General features: G+C 59.8%; 1 protein-coding gene across 1 annotated transcript in view; it reads right to left on the bottom strand.

Moving 5' to 3' along the window:
• NHERF2 (NHERF family PDZ scaffold protein 2) overlaps nucleotides 1–11,349 on the bottom strand; it is a 40,527-nt gene extending 29,178 nt beyond the window's left edge. Inside the window, exons 1-2 of the mRNA XM_056337691.1 lie at nucleotides 11,007–11,349; nucleotides 6,239–6,496 (exon numbers count right to left, since the gene is read on the bottom strand). Coding sequence (XP_056193666.1) covers nucleotides 6,239–6,496; nucleotides 11,007–11,216 — 468 coding nt within the window. The 5' untranslated portion in view covers nucleotides 11,217–11,349. The remainder of the gene's footprint in view (nucleotides 1–6,238; nucleotides 6,497–11,006) is intronic.
• Between the last annotated feature and the right edge of the window lie 6,822 nt (nucleotides 11,350–18,171).

The raw sequence follows: 18,171 nt of genomic DNA, 5'->3' as shown, positions 1-18,171 counted from the left end.
GGGGTGACCCCACTGTCCCCTCACAGGACCAGGTGTCCCCTTGGGAGCATGTGGCCCCCAGGAACAAAGACACTTGGCAGGGCACAGCTCCTCCCGATGCTAATCTGCCTCCTGCCTCCCGCTCCCTTCCACTCGCTTTGTGTTTCACTAAAAATATCACAGCGGAGGAAGTTTCTGCTGCGGGGTGGATGCTCTCCTCCCCGGGAGGGGCTTCCTGTGCTGCCCCGGCACAAGAATAACCCCCCAGCCGAGCCCTGTGCGGGACCTGCTGCCGCACCGAGCCTGGGCAGGGAGCAGGCACGCAAGGGACCCTGCTCAGACCCCTCCTCCTGTCCCCCACAGCCCACCCATAGCTCCCAGGTGTTCTAAGTGACAGGACACAGCCACAATCCACATGAAAGGAAGTTGCTCTGCATCCAAACCCCCTCCCCACAGCAGTGGGAGGCAGTGAGTGCACGGGACCTGGGGGTGCTCAGAACAGCACGCTCCAGCATGGCAAGCGCCACACTGCCATTCTTCACCTTACACCCGCCGTGGGTAAGCATCCCATCTTGCCTCTAGGTTGCATCCAGCGGGACGAGCTCAGATCCCCGCCAGCACCATCTCTGAGCACTGCTGCAACACCCCACAGGCTCACCACAGCCCCAGGCTCAGCAAACGCTGCTCCTGACTGCAACGCTACCCCAGACAGATACCAAACCCAGCGAACAACAGCCCAAAGTTAATGGCTCGCCGATGCACAAAGGGCGAGCAGGGCAGGACTGTGTGGGGAATGAGGCTAGGGCTGCCCTGGTCCCAGTGTAGGGGTCTATGGGACGCAGAGCCCCGCAGCCCCTCGAGCAGTGGGGGACCCCACTGCTGCCAACTGTGGGGGCTGAAGTGCTGCCAGCTCCTGAAACACCCAGCCCTATGCAACGGGAGCTCTGCAAAAACGTGTCTTGTCCTGTTCCTTCTAACCAAAAGCCAAGTCAGAGGGACCAGCAGTCTGACGAATCAGTTATTTCTATGCCTGTATCCTATTGCTGCCTGCACGGAAAGGGGCAGGCTCCCAGGAAAGCACAACACGCTGGGCTCCTTGGAGCAAAGCCCACGGTGTAACAGGTTCCTGCAACCTGGACCACCACACCATTGCCCGCAGGCGAGGGGGGGAGCATCCCACAGCCACCCCCGGAGATGTGCCCCAACCTCCATCCCCCAGAGGCTGCAGCTGCTCCAGAGCCCACCCGCACAGACTCTGCCCGGCCCCATGACACACCGATGCCAGCGAGCCCAGCGCTATCAATAATGCAGCGGGGGTCAGTGCCGGCGCAGGGCTGCCGGCTTCCCCACACACCAGCCCCAACAGCCGCCTCTGCGATGGGATTGAAGCCCTAACCCCAAAAACAAGCCCAGCTTTGCTGCCGCTCCTCAGCTGAGCTTCTGCAGCAACCAGAGCGCTCACCATCCCCGTGCAGCCCACCACCCGCTGCAGTGCCGCTCTCCATGGGGAGGCAGGGGGTCTCCAGCACCGCTGTCCTCCTCCCGGCTCCCTGCAGGCATCCTCCCCTTCCCCAGCAGGGATGTGGGAAGGCCACGCTCCCACCCCATGCCCTCAGCCAGGCACAGCAGAGCATCAGCCCAAACTGCAGCAGCCCTGGTGCAGAAACAGCTTTTCAGAGTTGGTTTTTATTTTAGCAGTGACACGCAGAACACGCACAATGACAGCATCCCTGCCTCAACAGGGCACGCACACAGCTTTTCCTCTCAGCTCTGCCCTTTCAGACCTGCAGCAAGTGCTGCCGGCTGGCAGCTTTCACAAAAATAGCTGCTGTGGGAAGGGCAGGGGACGCTGCATGGGACACAGCCACAGCTTCTCAAGCTCCACGCTGGAGGGCTTCCCCAAAACCCTGCCCGCATGGAGGAACCTCACCCAGGTTGTACCAGGGACAAGCTTTGCTGTCCTGCCCCATCACCCTCTCCCTGCAAGTCTGAGCCTGCCACGGGGGCCCAGGAAGCACAGGATGCTGCAGGGATGTGCTTTTAATTTAAACCATGCACTTATTTTTTTGTGTGTGTTTGGTATTTTTTTTTTTAATCACATAATTACTGCAGACATTTCTGCTCATGTAGGTTTTATTACATCTTTGTGGTTATTCTACAAGCCCCTAAATTTTGGGCCTCAACTGAGCTGGCAAAGTTCTCTGAAAACATCTGTCCTGAGTTACTCCCCTTCTAGCACTCCGGGCAGAAAGCTGGCAAAGATGTTGCAACACAGTTTCTTTGCAACAGAAAAAAAGTTCTTATTCCTGACCCAAACAGAAGGATAAATATTTACTGCCTCAATGTCAGCACTGGCCGCACACCTGCAGGTCCTGACAGACACCCAGGCACTGATCCATCCTCCTCCAGAAAACAGCACGTCTGTCCCCAGGCATGGCAGCTTGAGGGCTCTGGCTGCACACGGGAGCTCAGTGCTGCTTGCTGTCGCGACAGAGCTGGCCACAATCCCCCTTGTCAGCGGCGGGAACACACATTCTCTGGCTGTTTGCAGTTCTGGCCAGCTGCAATGCCAAAGTGACATCGTCCCTCCCAGAGCAGGGGCAAATTAACAACCAGCTGCTAATTCCCCCCCATTAAAATTCCCAGACCCAACAGGCTGCTTGAATGCAGCAGCTACAAGAGGTGGGTTTGTTTCCCAAAAGATAAATGCTGGTTTGTAAGGTCCCTTTGCTCACCAGCTCCCTGCAGCCCTGCTTTGGTGTGACCAGAGCAGCAACGGAGGGGAACTGCATCACCCCGAAAGCATCTCAGTGGCTTTACTGCTCTTGTTTCTCCTACAAACACACCTGGAGAAAGCAGTGAGGCAGCAAGTCCACAAGGACACTGCTAACGTGGCTGGTGCGACCTGTGCAGCTGTGATGGGTCCCAGTACCAGCACGCACCACGCAGCAGGAGCAGGGGACAGCCAAGCAAAGGCGCCGCCAGCCCCGGGCCATGCTGCTTGCACAGCACCAGCACCGCCAGGATGGCCAGCAGCACTGCTCAGCACCAGCCCAGCCCCACAGCACGCCTGCCTTTTATACACAGTTAGCCCAGGCATTTTAATTAACTACCACCAGCAAGCTCAGCCTGCGGTCCCAAAAGCACCTTTGCAATAAAAGGCGCTCACCACCAGGCAGTCCCTGACACGGAGACCCCCTGCCCGCTGCCTCCGGACCTTCCAGGGGGCTCGATGGTGGGTGCTTGGCCAGGCAGAGCCAGAGCCCCAGGGAAAAGCAGAGAACAGCCCAGTGGCCACAAGAACGTGCCTGGGACAGGGGGGTCAATGGCACGGAGGTACGTGCCCTGCTGCTTCCCTGCCCAGGGGACACAGCGTGGGGCAGGCAGCAAGCAGGCAAACCCCTCCAGGCCACGGACATGAGTGCAGTGCTGTGGGATGGGGCACAGTGCACACCTGCTCCCCGTGCCACCACGGCCATGCAGGGTGCAAGTCCCCAGGGTGCCCAGGGCCAGCAGCGCTGTGACAGCCACAGCTGCTGGCAGCCAGCGCTGCTGACCTTGCTCTCAGGGCAGGCAGCATGATTTTAAATACATGCTGAATTATTCATGGCATCACCGTGGTTCCTGGAGCACAAGGTCCTGGACCACCAGGTCTCTGCCACAGGTGTGCACTGACCTCCCCACTCACAGCAGATCTCAGGAGCAGGGGGGTCACTCTTGCAAAATAAGTTCTGGGGCAGCACAAGGGAGGCTGGCATGGCCATGCCCACCCTGCCTGCTGCACCACCTTCCTGCTGCCCACCGCTACAACCACCCTGGGTGCCAGATTTCCCTCCTCTCTGTTCAGTTGCTGGCTGCTTTGGGCTGCACTGCACAACCCAGCCTCAAACCAAGGAAAACTGCAGCCTTTACATAAACAAACGCTGCTCAAAGAAATGCTGCTCCATGGGAGTAGCCCAGAGTACCTCCGGGGAAGCTACACAAAAAGCCCCAGATGTGGCTGGGGACAAATCTCTGACTGGGCCCCAGCTGCCACAGCCCCACTGCAAGGGGGCAGAATCTCCCAAACAGCCCCCCAGCTCAGACACTGCATGCCCCCTGTGGTCCCAGCACCTGTGATCTACAGGATCTGGGTCAGGCTACAGCTGCTCCACAGAGGGACATGGCACTGGGGGGCTGAGCACTGCAGGGACTGGAGTACACCATCGCTCCCCTGGCCTCCAGCTGTTGTGGGACCTAGCAGGAGGGTCACATCACCCAGACCAAAAGCCTGGAGTAGGTCTTCCTACCATGAAGCAAGCAGGACTGCAAGGCACAGGAGCAGGATGCAAGTCCTGCTGCTCCAGCCACCCTTGACCTTGCACCAGGGTCAGTCACGGCCCTGGCACGGAGAAGTGACCTTGGCCAGGAGCACCCGCAGCACCCAGCTCTTCAAAGAGCCGCCACCTGCAGCAGCGAAAGCAAACCAGCCGCTGATGTGAGCTCCACAAACACCCGACACTCAGCAGCCCGTCCCCAGTGTCCCCAATGCAGTGGGCATCGCCCCCAGGGTCAGCTCCCTTCATCCAGCTCCGGCAAACACCAGCCCCAGCACAGCAAACGCCGCAGCCTTGCCGGCCCAGGCAAAGCCCCCAGCCAAGCATGGGTGCTTCTCCCCCTGCACCCCAGCCCTGCCCGGCTCTCCCCTCCCCACCTACCCCCTGCCTTGGAGGAGCTGAAACCCAAAGGCCGGAAAGGACCATCCCATTCCCCTCGCCTGACTTCCCATCAGCACGCGCTGTTGGACTGCGACCAGCAAACGCAACGGAGACAGGATAGGAAATCCCAGCTTGGAAAGGCGCCCCCAGCCAGCCACCTGCCCCCCAAGAAAGGCTCCTCTCCCACCAGCCATCCTGGGGGTGGGTGACCAACCCTCCACCGCACTGACCCCCAGAGGAAACACACCCATCACCATCACACAGACCTTCAAACAGCTTCAAACCACACAATAAGTTAAAAAAAAATATTGCCTCCATGCCTGCTCCTGCCAGCCCAAGGGAAGCAGGGAGCCTCCGCTGCGAGATGCCAAACAGGGCCAGAGGGAAGGACTGGGGGCGAGACCCCCCTCCTTAGCGCTGGAGACTCACATCCCTTCCACCCCATATCAGCATCACCTCTTATCTCTGCAGGGGAATTTCTTCAGCTGTTTCGCCATGGGAGCTCCTGAGGACACGAAGCTTTCCCGACTTTCCTACTTACACCCTCCCAGCAGCCCAGTGACCCTTCTGGGCCAGCATCCAGCCAGCACCCCACCTCCGAGGGGGCAGAGGCCAACCAGGCGCTGCAGCCCCTGCCAGCCCCGCAGGGGGGGAGGAGGTGGAGGCATGTGCCCATGGCAGCTCCAGGCTGGAAGAGGCTGCTGAGCACCAGTGCTCCCTGGCTAGCAGCACAGCTGGGCTGCATGCAGAGTGGGGACGTGGAAGGGAAGGGGACAGATGGCTGCAGAGAGGTGCCAGAGTCACCGGCTCAGCCACGCGATGCCCACACCGCCCCTGCCAAGTTCACACCCTGAGCAAGGGCAGCGCCGGGACTGAGCCCTGCTATCTGCCGAGAGCAAGGCTGCGCCGTCTCCACCAGCCCAGCCCCAGCAGCAAGACAGCCATGGAAACTGGATGTTTTCCACACCAAATTCTTTCCTTTTTTGAAAGTTTACCAATAAAAGGCACTTACTGCAGAATCACAGTCCAGACCCAGGCCACTTGAAAAAGAGCTAATTTCCTTCCTATTTAAGCAAAAAGCTGAGAACACATTTGCCCCATATGTTCCCTCCCTCCTGCAAATAATGGAGGAGGGAGAAGCTCATTCACAAGCTCCAGCTTCACCGCGTCCCTGGTCCGTGCAGCCCGTCCCCACAGGCTGGGACACCAGCCTCAGCTGATGCAGTATGGGGTCACTCTTCCCCAGGGCTGACGAGCACACACACACCCCAAGCCCTCCAGCAGCTCCCAGGGCTCCAGAGACCCTGGAGGGGCACAGGAGGGGACAACAGCACAGCCCCTGGCAGCCAATGCTGCTCTGAGCAAGAGCAAACAAGGGTAAGGGGCAGCTCGCCCACTGCATCGGGACACAGCAGGGTCCCCAAAGCCAACAGCCGTGTACAGAAGGGTTTTCTCCAACCAGAAGCAACCCATGCTTGCAGAGGGAGGTAATTCCAGGGTGGCTGCACCCCCTGCCAGCTCTGCACCCAGCAGCCCCGTGCACCACCTGGCTCTGCCCTCACCTTCCTGCTGCCGTGCGAGGAGAAGCTGTGCGAGTGCCTCTGGATGCTGCTCCCACTTAGATTCAGCTGCGGCTTCCAGACCTCCCCATTGTCGCTGCTCACCGACTTGGTGGGTGAGATGCCAGAGTTGAGCAGGATCCCACTGTGCACCATCTCCTCTGTGCACGTCAGGCGCAGGCTGCACAGGTACTCGTCCGTCTCCTTGTCTACCACAAGCAAGCGGGTCTCCGTCTCCACAGCTTTGATGCGCTGCACAACCTGGAAAGGAGAAGAACAACTGAGAAGAAACCCAGGGACCTCTCAGAGGTGGCAGGAGCTGGAACCAAGGACCACCAGCTCCCTCACACCTTCCTGCAGATTTGGTCTTCCTGCAGGGTGCGAGTTTGCTGTCACCTCCAGCCAGCAGTGATGGGAGAAGGGCAGAGCATGGCTTTGGGGGACCCCCAGGATGGAGCAGCCTGCAGCGCTGGGTGATGATGGTGATGCCTCCTTCCAGCCCTCACCATGCAACCCATGTGACAGCTCTGCCCAGAGCACCTGTACAGACCACCAGGGCTCCCCCACCCTGCTCAGACAGGAGCTTCACAGACACTGCTCCGTTGCCCCCCAAGCATCAGAAACCCTGCTGCCTGGCTTTGTCCCTTAAAGGGACAACACAACCTGGTCCCACCATGCAAGCCACCTCACACACCCTCATTTCCTTGATCTGGGGGTGTCCTTCCTCCCCCTTACCTGGGGCAGGGCAGAGAGCCAGGGTGCACCAAGCACCCGTGCATGCATTCAGTGGCTGGGCTGCCTATGCCAGGTGCTCCCCACCACACCAGCATATGGTACCCCCAGCCCTGGGTGGATTTACAAACGAAACAAGCAGATCTGCGCATCCACCCCTGGTCCATGCTCAGGGCCAGCAGAGATAAGGGAAGGCAGCGCTGGGAGCAGATGGGCCCATCTCTGGCAGGATCCAGCTCCAGGCAGCGCTGAATGGGGACCATTGTCCCTTGGCGGGGATCGGTGACTGGCAGGGGGCTCTGAAAGGAGCTTGGCAGTGTCGGCATGGTGGGGGAGAACCGGGAGAGCTTGATCCCACCCGTGGCCGGGCAGGGGGGTGGATCACACCAGGTGAGCTGCAATGGGAACAGGGCAAAACCAGGACATGCACCAGAGCAAGGGAAACCACCTCCAGACTCCCCCCGGCAGCAAAGGGCTCTGCTGGGCCACCTCCTCTCTGCACAGCCCTTCATCCGGAGGAGGAGGAGGAGGGGTCATACCACCAGCAATGCTTGGCAGCCATACCATGGGGTGGCTCTGAAGACCACAGACCCGGGACCCCCCCCAGCGTGCTGGGAACCCCCCAAAGCAGCACTGGGTTTCCTTACAGGGCTCCTGCTCTGATCTAGGTCACACCGGCCAGACACACTGCAACCACCAAGGTTATAAGCAACAAACAAGCCTAATGTGCAATTAACTAGCATTTATTTACTCCCCTGCAAGCTCCATTCAAGGTCAGAGCCAGTATCTGCAAACAAAAAAAAAAAAAAACGAACCACACACACCCAACAATTTATAGACTGCAGACCAGGCTGCTTGCTTGCCCCAAACCAAGTGATCTGCTGCAGGCTGCAGCCTCCGTCCCCACGTGGCACGCTGAGCGGCAGCATGCCCAGGGCTCCCATCCGGAACCGCCCTGAAGGGTGCTGTTACATCAAGCCCCAGAAAATCCATCTGCTCGCTTTCAGATCTATTTACACACGACATCAGACAGTGCTGCTGATACCAGCAAGGCAATGCCTGCGCCAGGCCCCTTCTCCCCAGAGGAGACCTGCGAGTGGGCAGCCAAGGTGCGGTGGCACAAGATGCAGACAGGCAGCACCTGTGGGGAGCGTGCAGGAGAAATGTGCCAGGTCCTGCACAGCGACATCCCTCAGACCCCAGGTTTGGGTGCTGCAGGCATTAGGGCAGCACGGTTAATCACAGGCAGGGAGCAGGGTGCCACAGACCGCAACAAAAGGCAGAGGGACCAGAGAAGCACTCCAACCCGCCGCGGTGCTGGGGCTCAACTTGCTCCCAACCTCCCCAGCAGCCATGGCAAGAGCAGCGATGAAGCAAGCATCCCCCCAGCCCTGCGAGTGCCAGGGGCTGAGCCCCGCAGGGATGGAGAGCAGGCACAGGGCAGCCCTTCGCCCTCTCCCATCAGCAGGGATGGGCAGAAGGGGCTTTCTGTGACAAAGTCCCAGGCAGCGCATCACTCGGGGGACAGAGTGGGGAGGCGGAAGGCAAAGCAGCATCCAGGCACATGGCGAGGTCCTGCCCAAGGCAGGCAGAGCCTGGCACCCTACCCGCTTCCGAGCCATGCTCACAGCCTCCAGTCCGCAGCTTTTCTGAAAACGACACAGCCTCCCCTGTGCATCTGGCGCCTGGGGACCTTCTCAGCACCGGTCCCAGCCCCATAATTTCCGCAGCTCCACCCAAAAAGACTTTCACCCCTGGTTACACCAGCACCAGCCAGGCAAAGGCAGCCCGGGCTCTTCCACCCTTGCCAAACAACAGCTGCCCAGCAAGGAGGCTTGTGGTGCCACGCGAAACAGCTCGGCTCATCCCTCCCACCCCAAAAGAGGTGCCCCTGCCCGCACAGCACGCTGCCAGCTCGGCAAGGACCTGGTTTTCCTGGCTTGGGGCACAGCAGGAGGGCAGGAGCCCACCACTCTGCCTGGCACATGACACCCGCCCAGTGAGGAACCAATGAGCCAGGATGCAATTTCACATCCGAGACATGAAACTCCCTGAGAACACGTTCTGCCTTTGCTCCTTGGGTAAGGCCAGGAAAAAACAGAGAACAAAGACACAAATGCTGCCAGCTTCAGCTCGAAACACAGTTACACCCAAACAGCAAGGCCTTGTGTGCTGCGGGCTCCATCCTACCACAGCTTCAGATGCACGTGGAGAAGCATTACTTACTCAAGGTCAGGGAGCTCAGTAGTGCAAGGAGAGGCCATGGCAAACCGGCTGCTCTAACCTTGTGCCTGATCCGCCATGGCATTGCCCTTCCCGCCGTCCAGCAGTGCCAGGCATTATTTTTTTTTTTGGGGGGGGGGGGGGGGGGGGGGGGGGAAGAGGTTCTTGCTGTATTGAGGCAGGAGGAAGGGTGATCCCAGCACACGTCCTGGGGCAGGGCTGCTCCTGCTCACACCACTCGCATGCTCACACACACACACTAATGCCATCCCAGCAGGAGCACGGCACAGCAGCGAGCTCCACAACACCTGATGGGACACTGCCTCCCATGCACCACTCTGCAGCGGGGAGCGAGCGCCAGCAGCTCCGTCCTGCCTCCGCCAACAGAAAATGGAAGACAGAAAGATTTCTCCCATTTCACTTCACCTACTGCAAGACCCCAGCACTTTTCAAAGACACAGCTGGCTTCCTCAGCTCCGCTATCACCCATGCCCAGCATCCCAGTCTCAGCAGGGAGGTCTGATGGTTTCCAGTACGACGGGTGCCTTACAGGAACACAGCCCTCCTTTCTGCCCAACCAGATCAAAGATGTGGATCCTCCTTCAAGGGTTTTGAAATCACATTCAAGACAAACATTAACTTTTACACAGCTGGCTCAGATCATCAAAACAGGCTCCATTCACCACAAAACCCCACCAGGCCCATGGAGAGGGGCTCACAAGGCTTTACTGGAGCCACCAGGAAGGCTCTGCCTCACCTTCAGCACAGCAGCATCCACACCTGGGGGGTGAAGCCCTGGAACCCACAGCCCCCCAGAACTCGGCCAGGTCCCCGAGCTATGCAAGGCACATCCCTGCCCTGCCCCGGTAACGCGCTGGCAGGGGGGCTCGGCCACATGTTTTAAGTTACTGAAGCACCAAACCCCGCAGCGTCCCATGAGCCATTAGGCAATGGGCACATTCGGTGCCATGCCTTGCCAAGCTCTTGGACTCTGGTGGGACAAGAGCTGCTTCAATCTCATCACTTTTTTTTTTTTTAACTAAACTGTTTAACAAATAGAAGTTTCAGTTTTATAAACAGAAAAATGACAAGCCTGAAGCATGCAGCTTCTGTTACAGGGCTGAGAAACAGCTCGCCTGGACCCACCCCACCCCCAGCCACAGTCTAGGAACAACCATTACCCCCACACACGCCCCATCTCCATTAAACCGGACTGCTCAGCACCCGGAGAGCTTTGCCAGCAGGTTTTAGGGTACCCCTGCACACTGGGGGCTGCCCAAGCAGCTCACCCAAGGCGGCCAAGAAAAGCCACAGAGGAGCTGGAACTAAAGCCTGGGTCCCCCATTCCTCTCCGCCCCCAGCTGCGCCCTACAGCAGTGCCCTGCCCCACTGAAACACCTCTAGCTGTCCCCCCCGTGCCCAGAAACCCAGCAGGAGGAAGGGTGATCCCAGCACACGTCCTGGGGCAGGGCTGCTCCTGCTCACACCACTCGCATGCTCACACACACACACTAATGCCATCCCAGCAGGAGCACGGCACAGCAGCGAGCTCCACGACACCCGATAGGACACTGCCTCCCATGCACCACGGGAGCTCAGCATCCCTGGCGCACACCCCCACAGCCCCAGGCCCAGGGTTTGGGGGGCACCCACCGCTGCAGCCCCCAGGATGCCAAGGCCAAGGATGCTCCAGCGCAGCGGTTTTGGGGAGCAAAGCACGGCTCCAGCCCGGCCCTGGGTGGCTGCAGCCGGGCACAGCCGAGCCGGGGGGGGGGCAGAACCGGGGAGCAGCAGGCAGCTGCTGCCCTGCCCGTACCTGGTGGTGCGTCTCCTGCTCCACGTTGAGCCCGTTCACCTCGACGACGCGGTCCCCGGCGCGCAGCCCCGCCGCCTCGGCCGGCGAGCCGGGCTCCACTTTGCGGATGAACTGCCCGCTCTTGCCCTTCTCGCCGTGCAGGTGGAAGCCGTAGCCGCTCTCCCCCTTCAGCATGCGGCACAGCCGCGGCTTCAGCTGGTCCTTGGCCATGGCCGGGGCGGGCGGGGGCAGGCGGCCGCGGGGCCCCTTTTATGCGCGGCCCGGGGCGGGCGCGGAGCGGCGGGGAGCGGGGGGGCGGGCCGGGGCCGCGGCCGGGGCCGGCGCTGGGGCTGGGGCTGGGGCCGGGGCGCTGCGCAGCGCGGCCATGCTGCGCGCTGCCCCGCGGCGCCGGGAGCGCGGCGGCCGGGGGCGGGGCCGGGGGCGGGGCGGAGCCGCAGCTCGGGACGGGGCGGGGAGAACCGGCACCGGCACCGGGCGGACGGAGCCGAGGGACCCCCGCGGCCGATGGTGCGGGAACGGCCGGGGTTGATCGGAGCCATCCGCGGCGCTGCGGCTCGGCTCCGGCTCCGGTCCAGCTCCCCCGGGGCAGCGCCGAGACCCCCCCCGGGGCAGCGCCAGACCTCCCCCCAGGGCAGACCCCGCCCGGGGCAGCACCGAGACCCCCCTGGGGCAGCGCCGAGACCCCCGTGGCAGGACTGAGCCCGCTCCTGGTGTACCACTGAGCCCCCCCCGGAACAGCACTGAGGCCCCCTGGAGCGGCGCTGAGACCCCCAGGGTAGCACCGACCCTCCCTGCGGCAGCACCGAGCTGGTGTAGCACTGAACCCCCGCTCAGGGCAGCACTGAGCCCCCACCCCACCCCGTGCAGTGCTGAGCCCCCTCCTGGTGTTGCTCCCCCTCCCCCCTCTCCGGTGTAGCACCGAGCCCCCCCCGGGCCACGCCAGCAGGCAGCCCCTCGGACTGGAGCCCACCACCCTCCAGGCCAGCCTGGGGATGCTGCCCCCCACATCTGTTGGCCGGGACCCCCCACCGCTGCCCACCGGGGAGGGGTACCTGGGCCTGGGCTCATCCATGGGGCAGCGGGACACAGGCCAGGGGCACCCCGTGGAGGGGAGGCTATGGGGGGCAGGGCCTGGGTCAGAGGCCCCTCATCCCCAGGGTTCATCCCAAAGGGATGGGATGCGCTGGGAGCCCCCTGGGTCCGGAGAGGGCAGGATGCAGCCCAGCGGCTCCTGTGCCCACGCAGCCCCAGCCTGGGACGGCAGGAGCTGTGGAGCTCCTTGTGGGATGTCACACGTGGAGCTCGTCCATGCCAAGGGGTTCAGAAATGTTTTGTGACCCTCTGAACACCAGGCTGGGGTTTGTTAGTGGGCAGCTCCGCTGTGCTGGTCCTGGCCATTCCCGGCTCCATCCCAGGTGCCCAGGCAGAGAGGCCATCCAGGTTTCCCCTGGAATGAGCTTGTTTTGGTGAAACACCGAGATCCTCGTCTTCACCCTCTTGCATTCCTAGTCTTCATTTCCTTGAAATCTTTCACAAGGAGGAAACGACGCAGCTCAGCCGGGGCAGTGCTGCCGCTGCGTGCTGCCTGCCTCTCACAGGTTTTCTAGCTCTCCTCTACTACCTCTCCCTCCTCAGCTGCTCTCCTACCCGGTTTTTACAGAGCTAAAGCAAATGCAGCACCCAGCTTGGCATGGTAAGTAAACCACTCCAGACATGAATCTTGATTCTCTTTTAATTTGCAGTCAACCCAACAAAGAAAGACTCCCACTGCAGTTATACATAAAGTCACTCTTCAAAGGGAAGGTGTCTGAACCAAAAAGCTGCTCGGCGGCGTGTCTTAGAGGAGAGTCACTGTTCTGGAAGAGAATGGCGTTACGTGTCTCCGGCGATGCTTCCCACCCTTGTTTCCTACAGGCAATGTGGCTACTTGGGTGTTGTGCCCAAGGAGAGGGCGCAGTGTGGCTACGGCTGCGTGCTGGGCACTGGCCCCCACGGGCACTCGGTGCTGGCCCTCGAGGTGCCTGTCACCCTCAGCCAGCAGCGGGCTCAGCCCCGGCTCCAGCACCGTTTGCAGCCAGGGAGGTCGCACCGGGGATGATGCCAGCTGCCCCTGCTCCGGGGGTCCTTTGCTTTCCGCGGCGCAGCAGAAGTGCTGATCTCGGCACAAAATCTTGGGTGACACAAGAGGAGGCCAGAAAGCCGGGAAATTCGGAGGCTGTTTTATTTGCTGTACGACACAAGTAGTCCCTTGAGCCTCTTTGTGGAGTCCTGAAGCTTTTTATCAGGCTGGAGGAGTGCGAATAATTGATTTTTCCACTCACTGGCCAAACCAAAAACCTGGAGGGAGGAGGGGGAGGAGAAGGAATCGTTTCAAGTTTATTTGAACAAAAAAGTTTCTTTTTATTCAGCGCAATAAAAACACGAGAGACAAAATCTTTTGGGTGGTCAGACAGAATATTTTAACCCTTTTGAATGTCTTTAAAAGAGTTGGTAGCTTGCAAAATAAAAAAAAAGGGACAAAAAATCATTTCAAAGAGGTGAATTTTTCAAAACTGCTTATTTTCTTGAGCACAAGCATTTTCTCAAGTGTGACCTGGACTTGTGGTTTTTTTCCAACCTCAGTGTCCCCAAAAGGTGTTTTTTTCTCCAAAAAAACATCTATTAATTGTAGCGAAATTAAGGAGGGTCAGGCACCAAGCGTCAGCTGTCCAGCAAGAAGATGTAACCCAAAAGAGATGCCGGGATCTGCAAACCATTCCCAGGAAGGCTTTAGCAAACCTTCCCTGCCCACCTCTGCTGGGTGCAGGAGGCAGCAGCAGCCCAGCACCCACTGCCTGGGGACACCGGGACCCCCGACCCAGCCCCCGCTGGGTCCCCTCTCCTGCAGGGACACACGGAGGGTTTGGTAGAGCCCCGACTCAGCACAGCAGTTTTGCCTGGCTGCTCCTGGTTGCGCACCTTATGAGCCTAAACCAGAGCATTTCTGTCACAATCCCACCACTCTGCGGACCGATGGAGCTGAGACAGTGCAGGGGTGGGGGCTGTCCCCCTGCCCTGGGACGCACAGCTCAGCGCACGCTTTGCCACCGGCATGGTGCAAGGAGAAACGCTGTATTTTCTTAGTGCAGCTGGTGGGGGATGCTCCTTTGTGCAAAGAAGCTGGAACAAACTTGAAAATGCTTTGTGCAAAGGTGCATCCTCACACGGTGCAAGACCCCTGCGGTGCTCAAGGCTGTCCTCCCTTTTCCCATCTGTGGCCCATTGTGGGAAAAAAGGAGAGAGCACAGGAGGGCTCCTGCGCTTGCTGGTATAACAGAGCCATGATTAAATCTGGCAGATACTGCACAGGCAAGGTTTTTCCACTTAAACTTCCGTGTGTCTTGATTTGGGCACATATTTAAGTCTGAATTGGGCCAGCCTGGAGCCTGAGGAAGTTCACTGTGTGCTTACTGGCTTGGAAGCGTTTGAAGCTCTTTTTGTTTGACATCTGCTTCTAATTCCTTCACTGCACTTGGTTGAGCAGAGACCGAGAATTACACCTGTGTCCTGAACCCTGTTTGCTTTAGGCCTGATCCTGTTGCATCACTCAGGCAAAACACAGATGCTGTGAGGAGTTTCACAATCACAGAAAGCGGGCTGGACCGGCAGGCTCCCTGTGGTGTCTGAGGGAGGAATTTTTGGAGCCCATGAAGCCCATCTTCATTCAGAAACTGGAAAAACCTTGGCTGATAACCTGAGCCTGTTGAGAATGGTTCATTTCTAAGGTCAGGGCGTCAGGGTGAGGAGCTCTTTGATTCGGAGGATGGTTTGCCGAGGCTGGTGGTGGGGTCGCTGGGCTGTGCTAGTCCTTCCAAAGAAAGAAGGTTTTGCATGTGCCTTTGGGCCATCTTCTGCCAGAGGACACACATTTTCAAGATGCCAGGAGCCCCATGTCTTGTTCGTGGCTCCACATCGTGCCTGCTGGATGGCTTTGGGCAGATCTTGTGGCTTCTCTGTTTCCCCCCTCTCCCCAACCCTCCCCTGGGATGCGGGTCTCTCCTTGTGCCTGTCCTGCTCGGCGACAGGAGCATCGCCAAAGGCAGGGGGAGAACGAGGAAAAGGCTGGGTGCTGCCAGACACCCCTCCCTTCAGCTTTCGTGAGACACTGGTTTCCATCTCAGCCATGGGAGCAGCTGGCAGGGAGATGCTCTTCCTCCCGTTCAGCCTCCTCCTCCCCAGCAGCACACGTTGGCTGCTGTTTATCCACCGCCTGCTCCACACCCAGCTTTCCGCCGTGGAGCCAGAGCTCACTGGGCTGGTTGCAGCCAGGCTCCACATCCTGAGAGACCTTGGCCACCCACAGCACCTTCTGCCTGGGTGTGGAGGAAGACCCGGGTCCCTCTGCCCAGGCTCAGGGATGTACCCTTGTCAGCAGTGGTGTTGGACAGTCCTTGCTGGGAGCTGCAGAGAGCTGCTGCTACTGCAGTAATTGGCTCGTGACTATTAATAAACGAAGTCTCGGGCTTTCCGCCTGGCGTGGATGCGGCCGTGCTCATTCCTCATTTGTTTCGCCATCACTCAGCGTGGGGCTGCTGGGTCCTGGCTGCTCTCGGGGAGCAGCAGCTCTCATGGAGCGGGGAAAGGCCAATGATTTATTTGTGCTGCCAGAGGAACTGGGAACGAGAGGAAAGCTCATAAAAGGCACGGTCTCATTTTCTCTAAGCCTCTGTGTGTGGCACTATTGAGCTGTAAACATTTTCTAGGTTAGATTTATGGGGATAGAAGGGGAACTGATCATTAGGAGGATTAATTATATGCTCTGTGGATTGTGAAAGTCCAGAAAGTTCAGTTATGCTGCTCTTGCACAAGCTGTCAGGTAGGAATCTGCCCAGGTCCTTTATTATTTGCAAGCAGATAGCAGCGCTATGGCTACCAAGCTGGATGAGGCCCGGCAGCACATGGTGCTGTGCAGGCATGGAGCTGGCGATGGTCCCCAGCCCGGCTGGGCAAACCCAAGACCTCCCACATGCCAGCACACCCACAGACAAGAGTACAAGCAATGATGCTGCTCCTGCACCCTGGCAGCGTGCAAACCTCCCTGCTCCACACCCGCCGCGTCCCCATGGCACGGGCACCCTGCTGCCTCTGCCCATCATTTTCCCCTGGAAAAGCTAAATGTCTCTAACAGCTATGGGAAAACCATACGGATAATATGACTGCAGAGGGACTTGCTTCTGGAGAGGCCGATGCTGGCACAGCTCGTTTCCTGAGCTGGATGCCAGCTGGTGCCGGTGCCACCACCGGCGTGCCGTTGTGCCTGCCGCAGCAAGGATGTGGATGTAAGAGAATCAGTGAGCCCTGCAGCTGGCTCTGAGGCCCCCTGTCCCTGTGAGCACCCATCGCTAGCAGCATCCCATCCCCAGCAGCATCCCATCCTTGGAAGTACCCATCCCCAGCAGTACCCCACCTCCAGCAGTACCCCATCCTTGAAGCAGACATCCCCAACAGCATCCCATCGCCAGGAGCACCCATCCCTGGGAGTACCCATCCCCAGGAGCACCCACCCTGGGTGAGGCTGGTGGCAGAGCAGCGCTGGTGAGCAGGTCCACAGAAGTGCCAGCGCAGTGGCAGGGACCTCAAAGGTGCTCCAAAGAGAGGTCCCTGCCAGTGCCCAGCCAGGCGGGCAGCGCTACCACCCAAGGAGCCATCGGCATTCGTTCCTGCCACGCTCCACCACGGCTGGCTCCTGTCCTGCCAGGAAAAGCGGAGTCCCCATGTGCTGACATGGAAGCTGGACCCAAGCCCCAGGGCAGGGGGTGAGGGTGGCCTCAGCAGGGAGCTGCAGAAGCACCTCAAAGAGGCTCTTTCAGGGCTGGAGGTGGATGGAGATGGTGGGGCTCCCAGCTTCACCCAGCTGGGACCCCCCCCCCCCCCACCAGCCCAGCCGCGGCAGCCCGGGGGGCTGGGAGTGCAGCCGGCCCGTGCCGGGGTTTTAGCCCGGCTGTGCCTGGGTTTAATCCTACTGTGCCATGACAGTCGTGGCCCAGGCTGAGGGTTTTGGAGGCATCAGCTCTTCTGCTGGCATGTCCAGCCCCAGATGCCACCCCAGCACCCAGGCGACACTGCAAGGGCTGGGACCACTCCTGCAACATTTTCTTGGCACATGGCACTTAGGGACATGGTTAGTGGTGGCCTTGGCGGCACTGAGTTAATGGTTGGACTCGATCTTAAAGGTCTTTTCCAGCCTGAATGATTCTGTGATTCTTGGCATAAGCAGAAGGGCCAGAACATCCCCAGGGACCTCAGCTGGCCCCTGGGGTGCTGGCAGCTCTTGATGGGGTTTGTGCAGGGCAGTCTGTGGGGCTGCTTCTCCTGCAGCAGCTGCATGGCTGGGCTGGGGGTCAGCAGGTCCCCTTCACCACCCGGTGGGGGATGCATCTGGGTTTTGCTCTCTCCTGCAAACATTAGAAGGAACATCCACCAGAAAATGAGACAGGGGAAATGTCCGAGGCTGGGAAAGTGCCTGTATCCCAGCACCTCATTACTCAGGAGGGGACCCCAAGGGGACGTTTTACCTTTGCTGCACCACCTGCCACCACTGTGCCAGAGCCAGCAGCAAGCCTGCACATCCCCAGGAGACGGGCACGTCCAGCAGAATGGCCGGGGAGCAGGTAGAGCAGGCAGGGCAGCGCTGGCATGGCTCACCTCTGCTCCCTGCGGCACGTGCCCGCAGCAGGTGAGCTGCTCCAACCAGGCGGCACGGGCGCTCCCCAAATACAGCCCTGTGTACAGTCAACACGAGGATGCAGCTCCAGGGTGGCCACATGTGGGGCCAGCACAGCCCTCGGGAGACCGGTGGGGACGCATGGGTGGCAGCATGGGGCCCATGGGAGGATCCTGACCCTGCGTCTCCCCAGGAATAGCCCTGGGCTGCTGCAGCTCGGCCAGGGAGGGCTCTGCCTGTGTCTGTAAGCCACAGGCGCCTTGTCAGCACTCGGGACATCTTGGAAATCAGCAAAGCAGCAGGCACAGAGATACTGTTATCTCCTACTCTCTGCAGCTCCTACCCCGTATCTCCAGCCAAGGTCAATTCCCCTGGGTGGTGTCAGTGGGAAGCTGTGGGCAGCCCAGTGGGATGGGACGGGACCCCTGGCAGACCTCAGCTCAGTGCTGGGTCCCGCAGCCT

This window comes from Falco biarmicus, chromosome 4 (assembly GCF_023638135.1).
Source record: "Falco biarmicus isolate bFalBia1 chromosome 4, bFalBia1.pri, whole genome shotgun sequence".
In the NCBI taxonomy this organism is placed as follows: Eukaryota; Metazoa; Chordata; class Aves; order Falconiformes; family Falconidae; genus Falco; species Falco biarmicus.
This window is presented reverse-complemented; position numbering and strand designations above follow the sequence as displayed.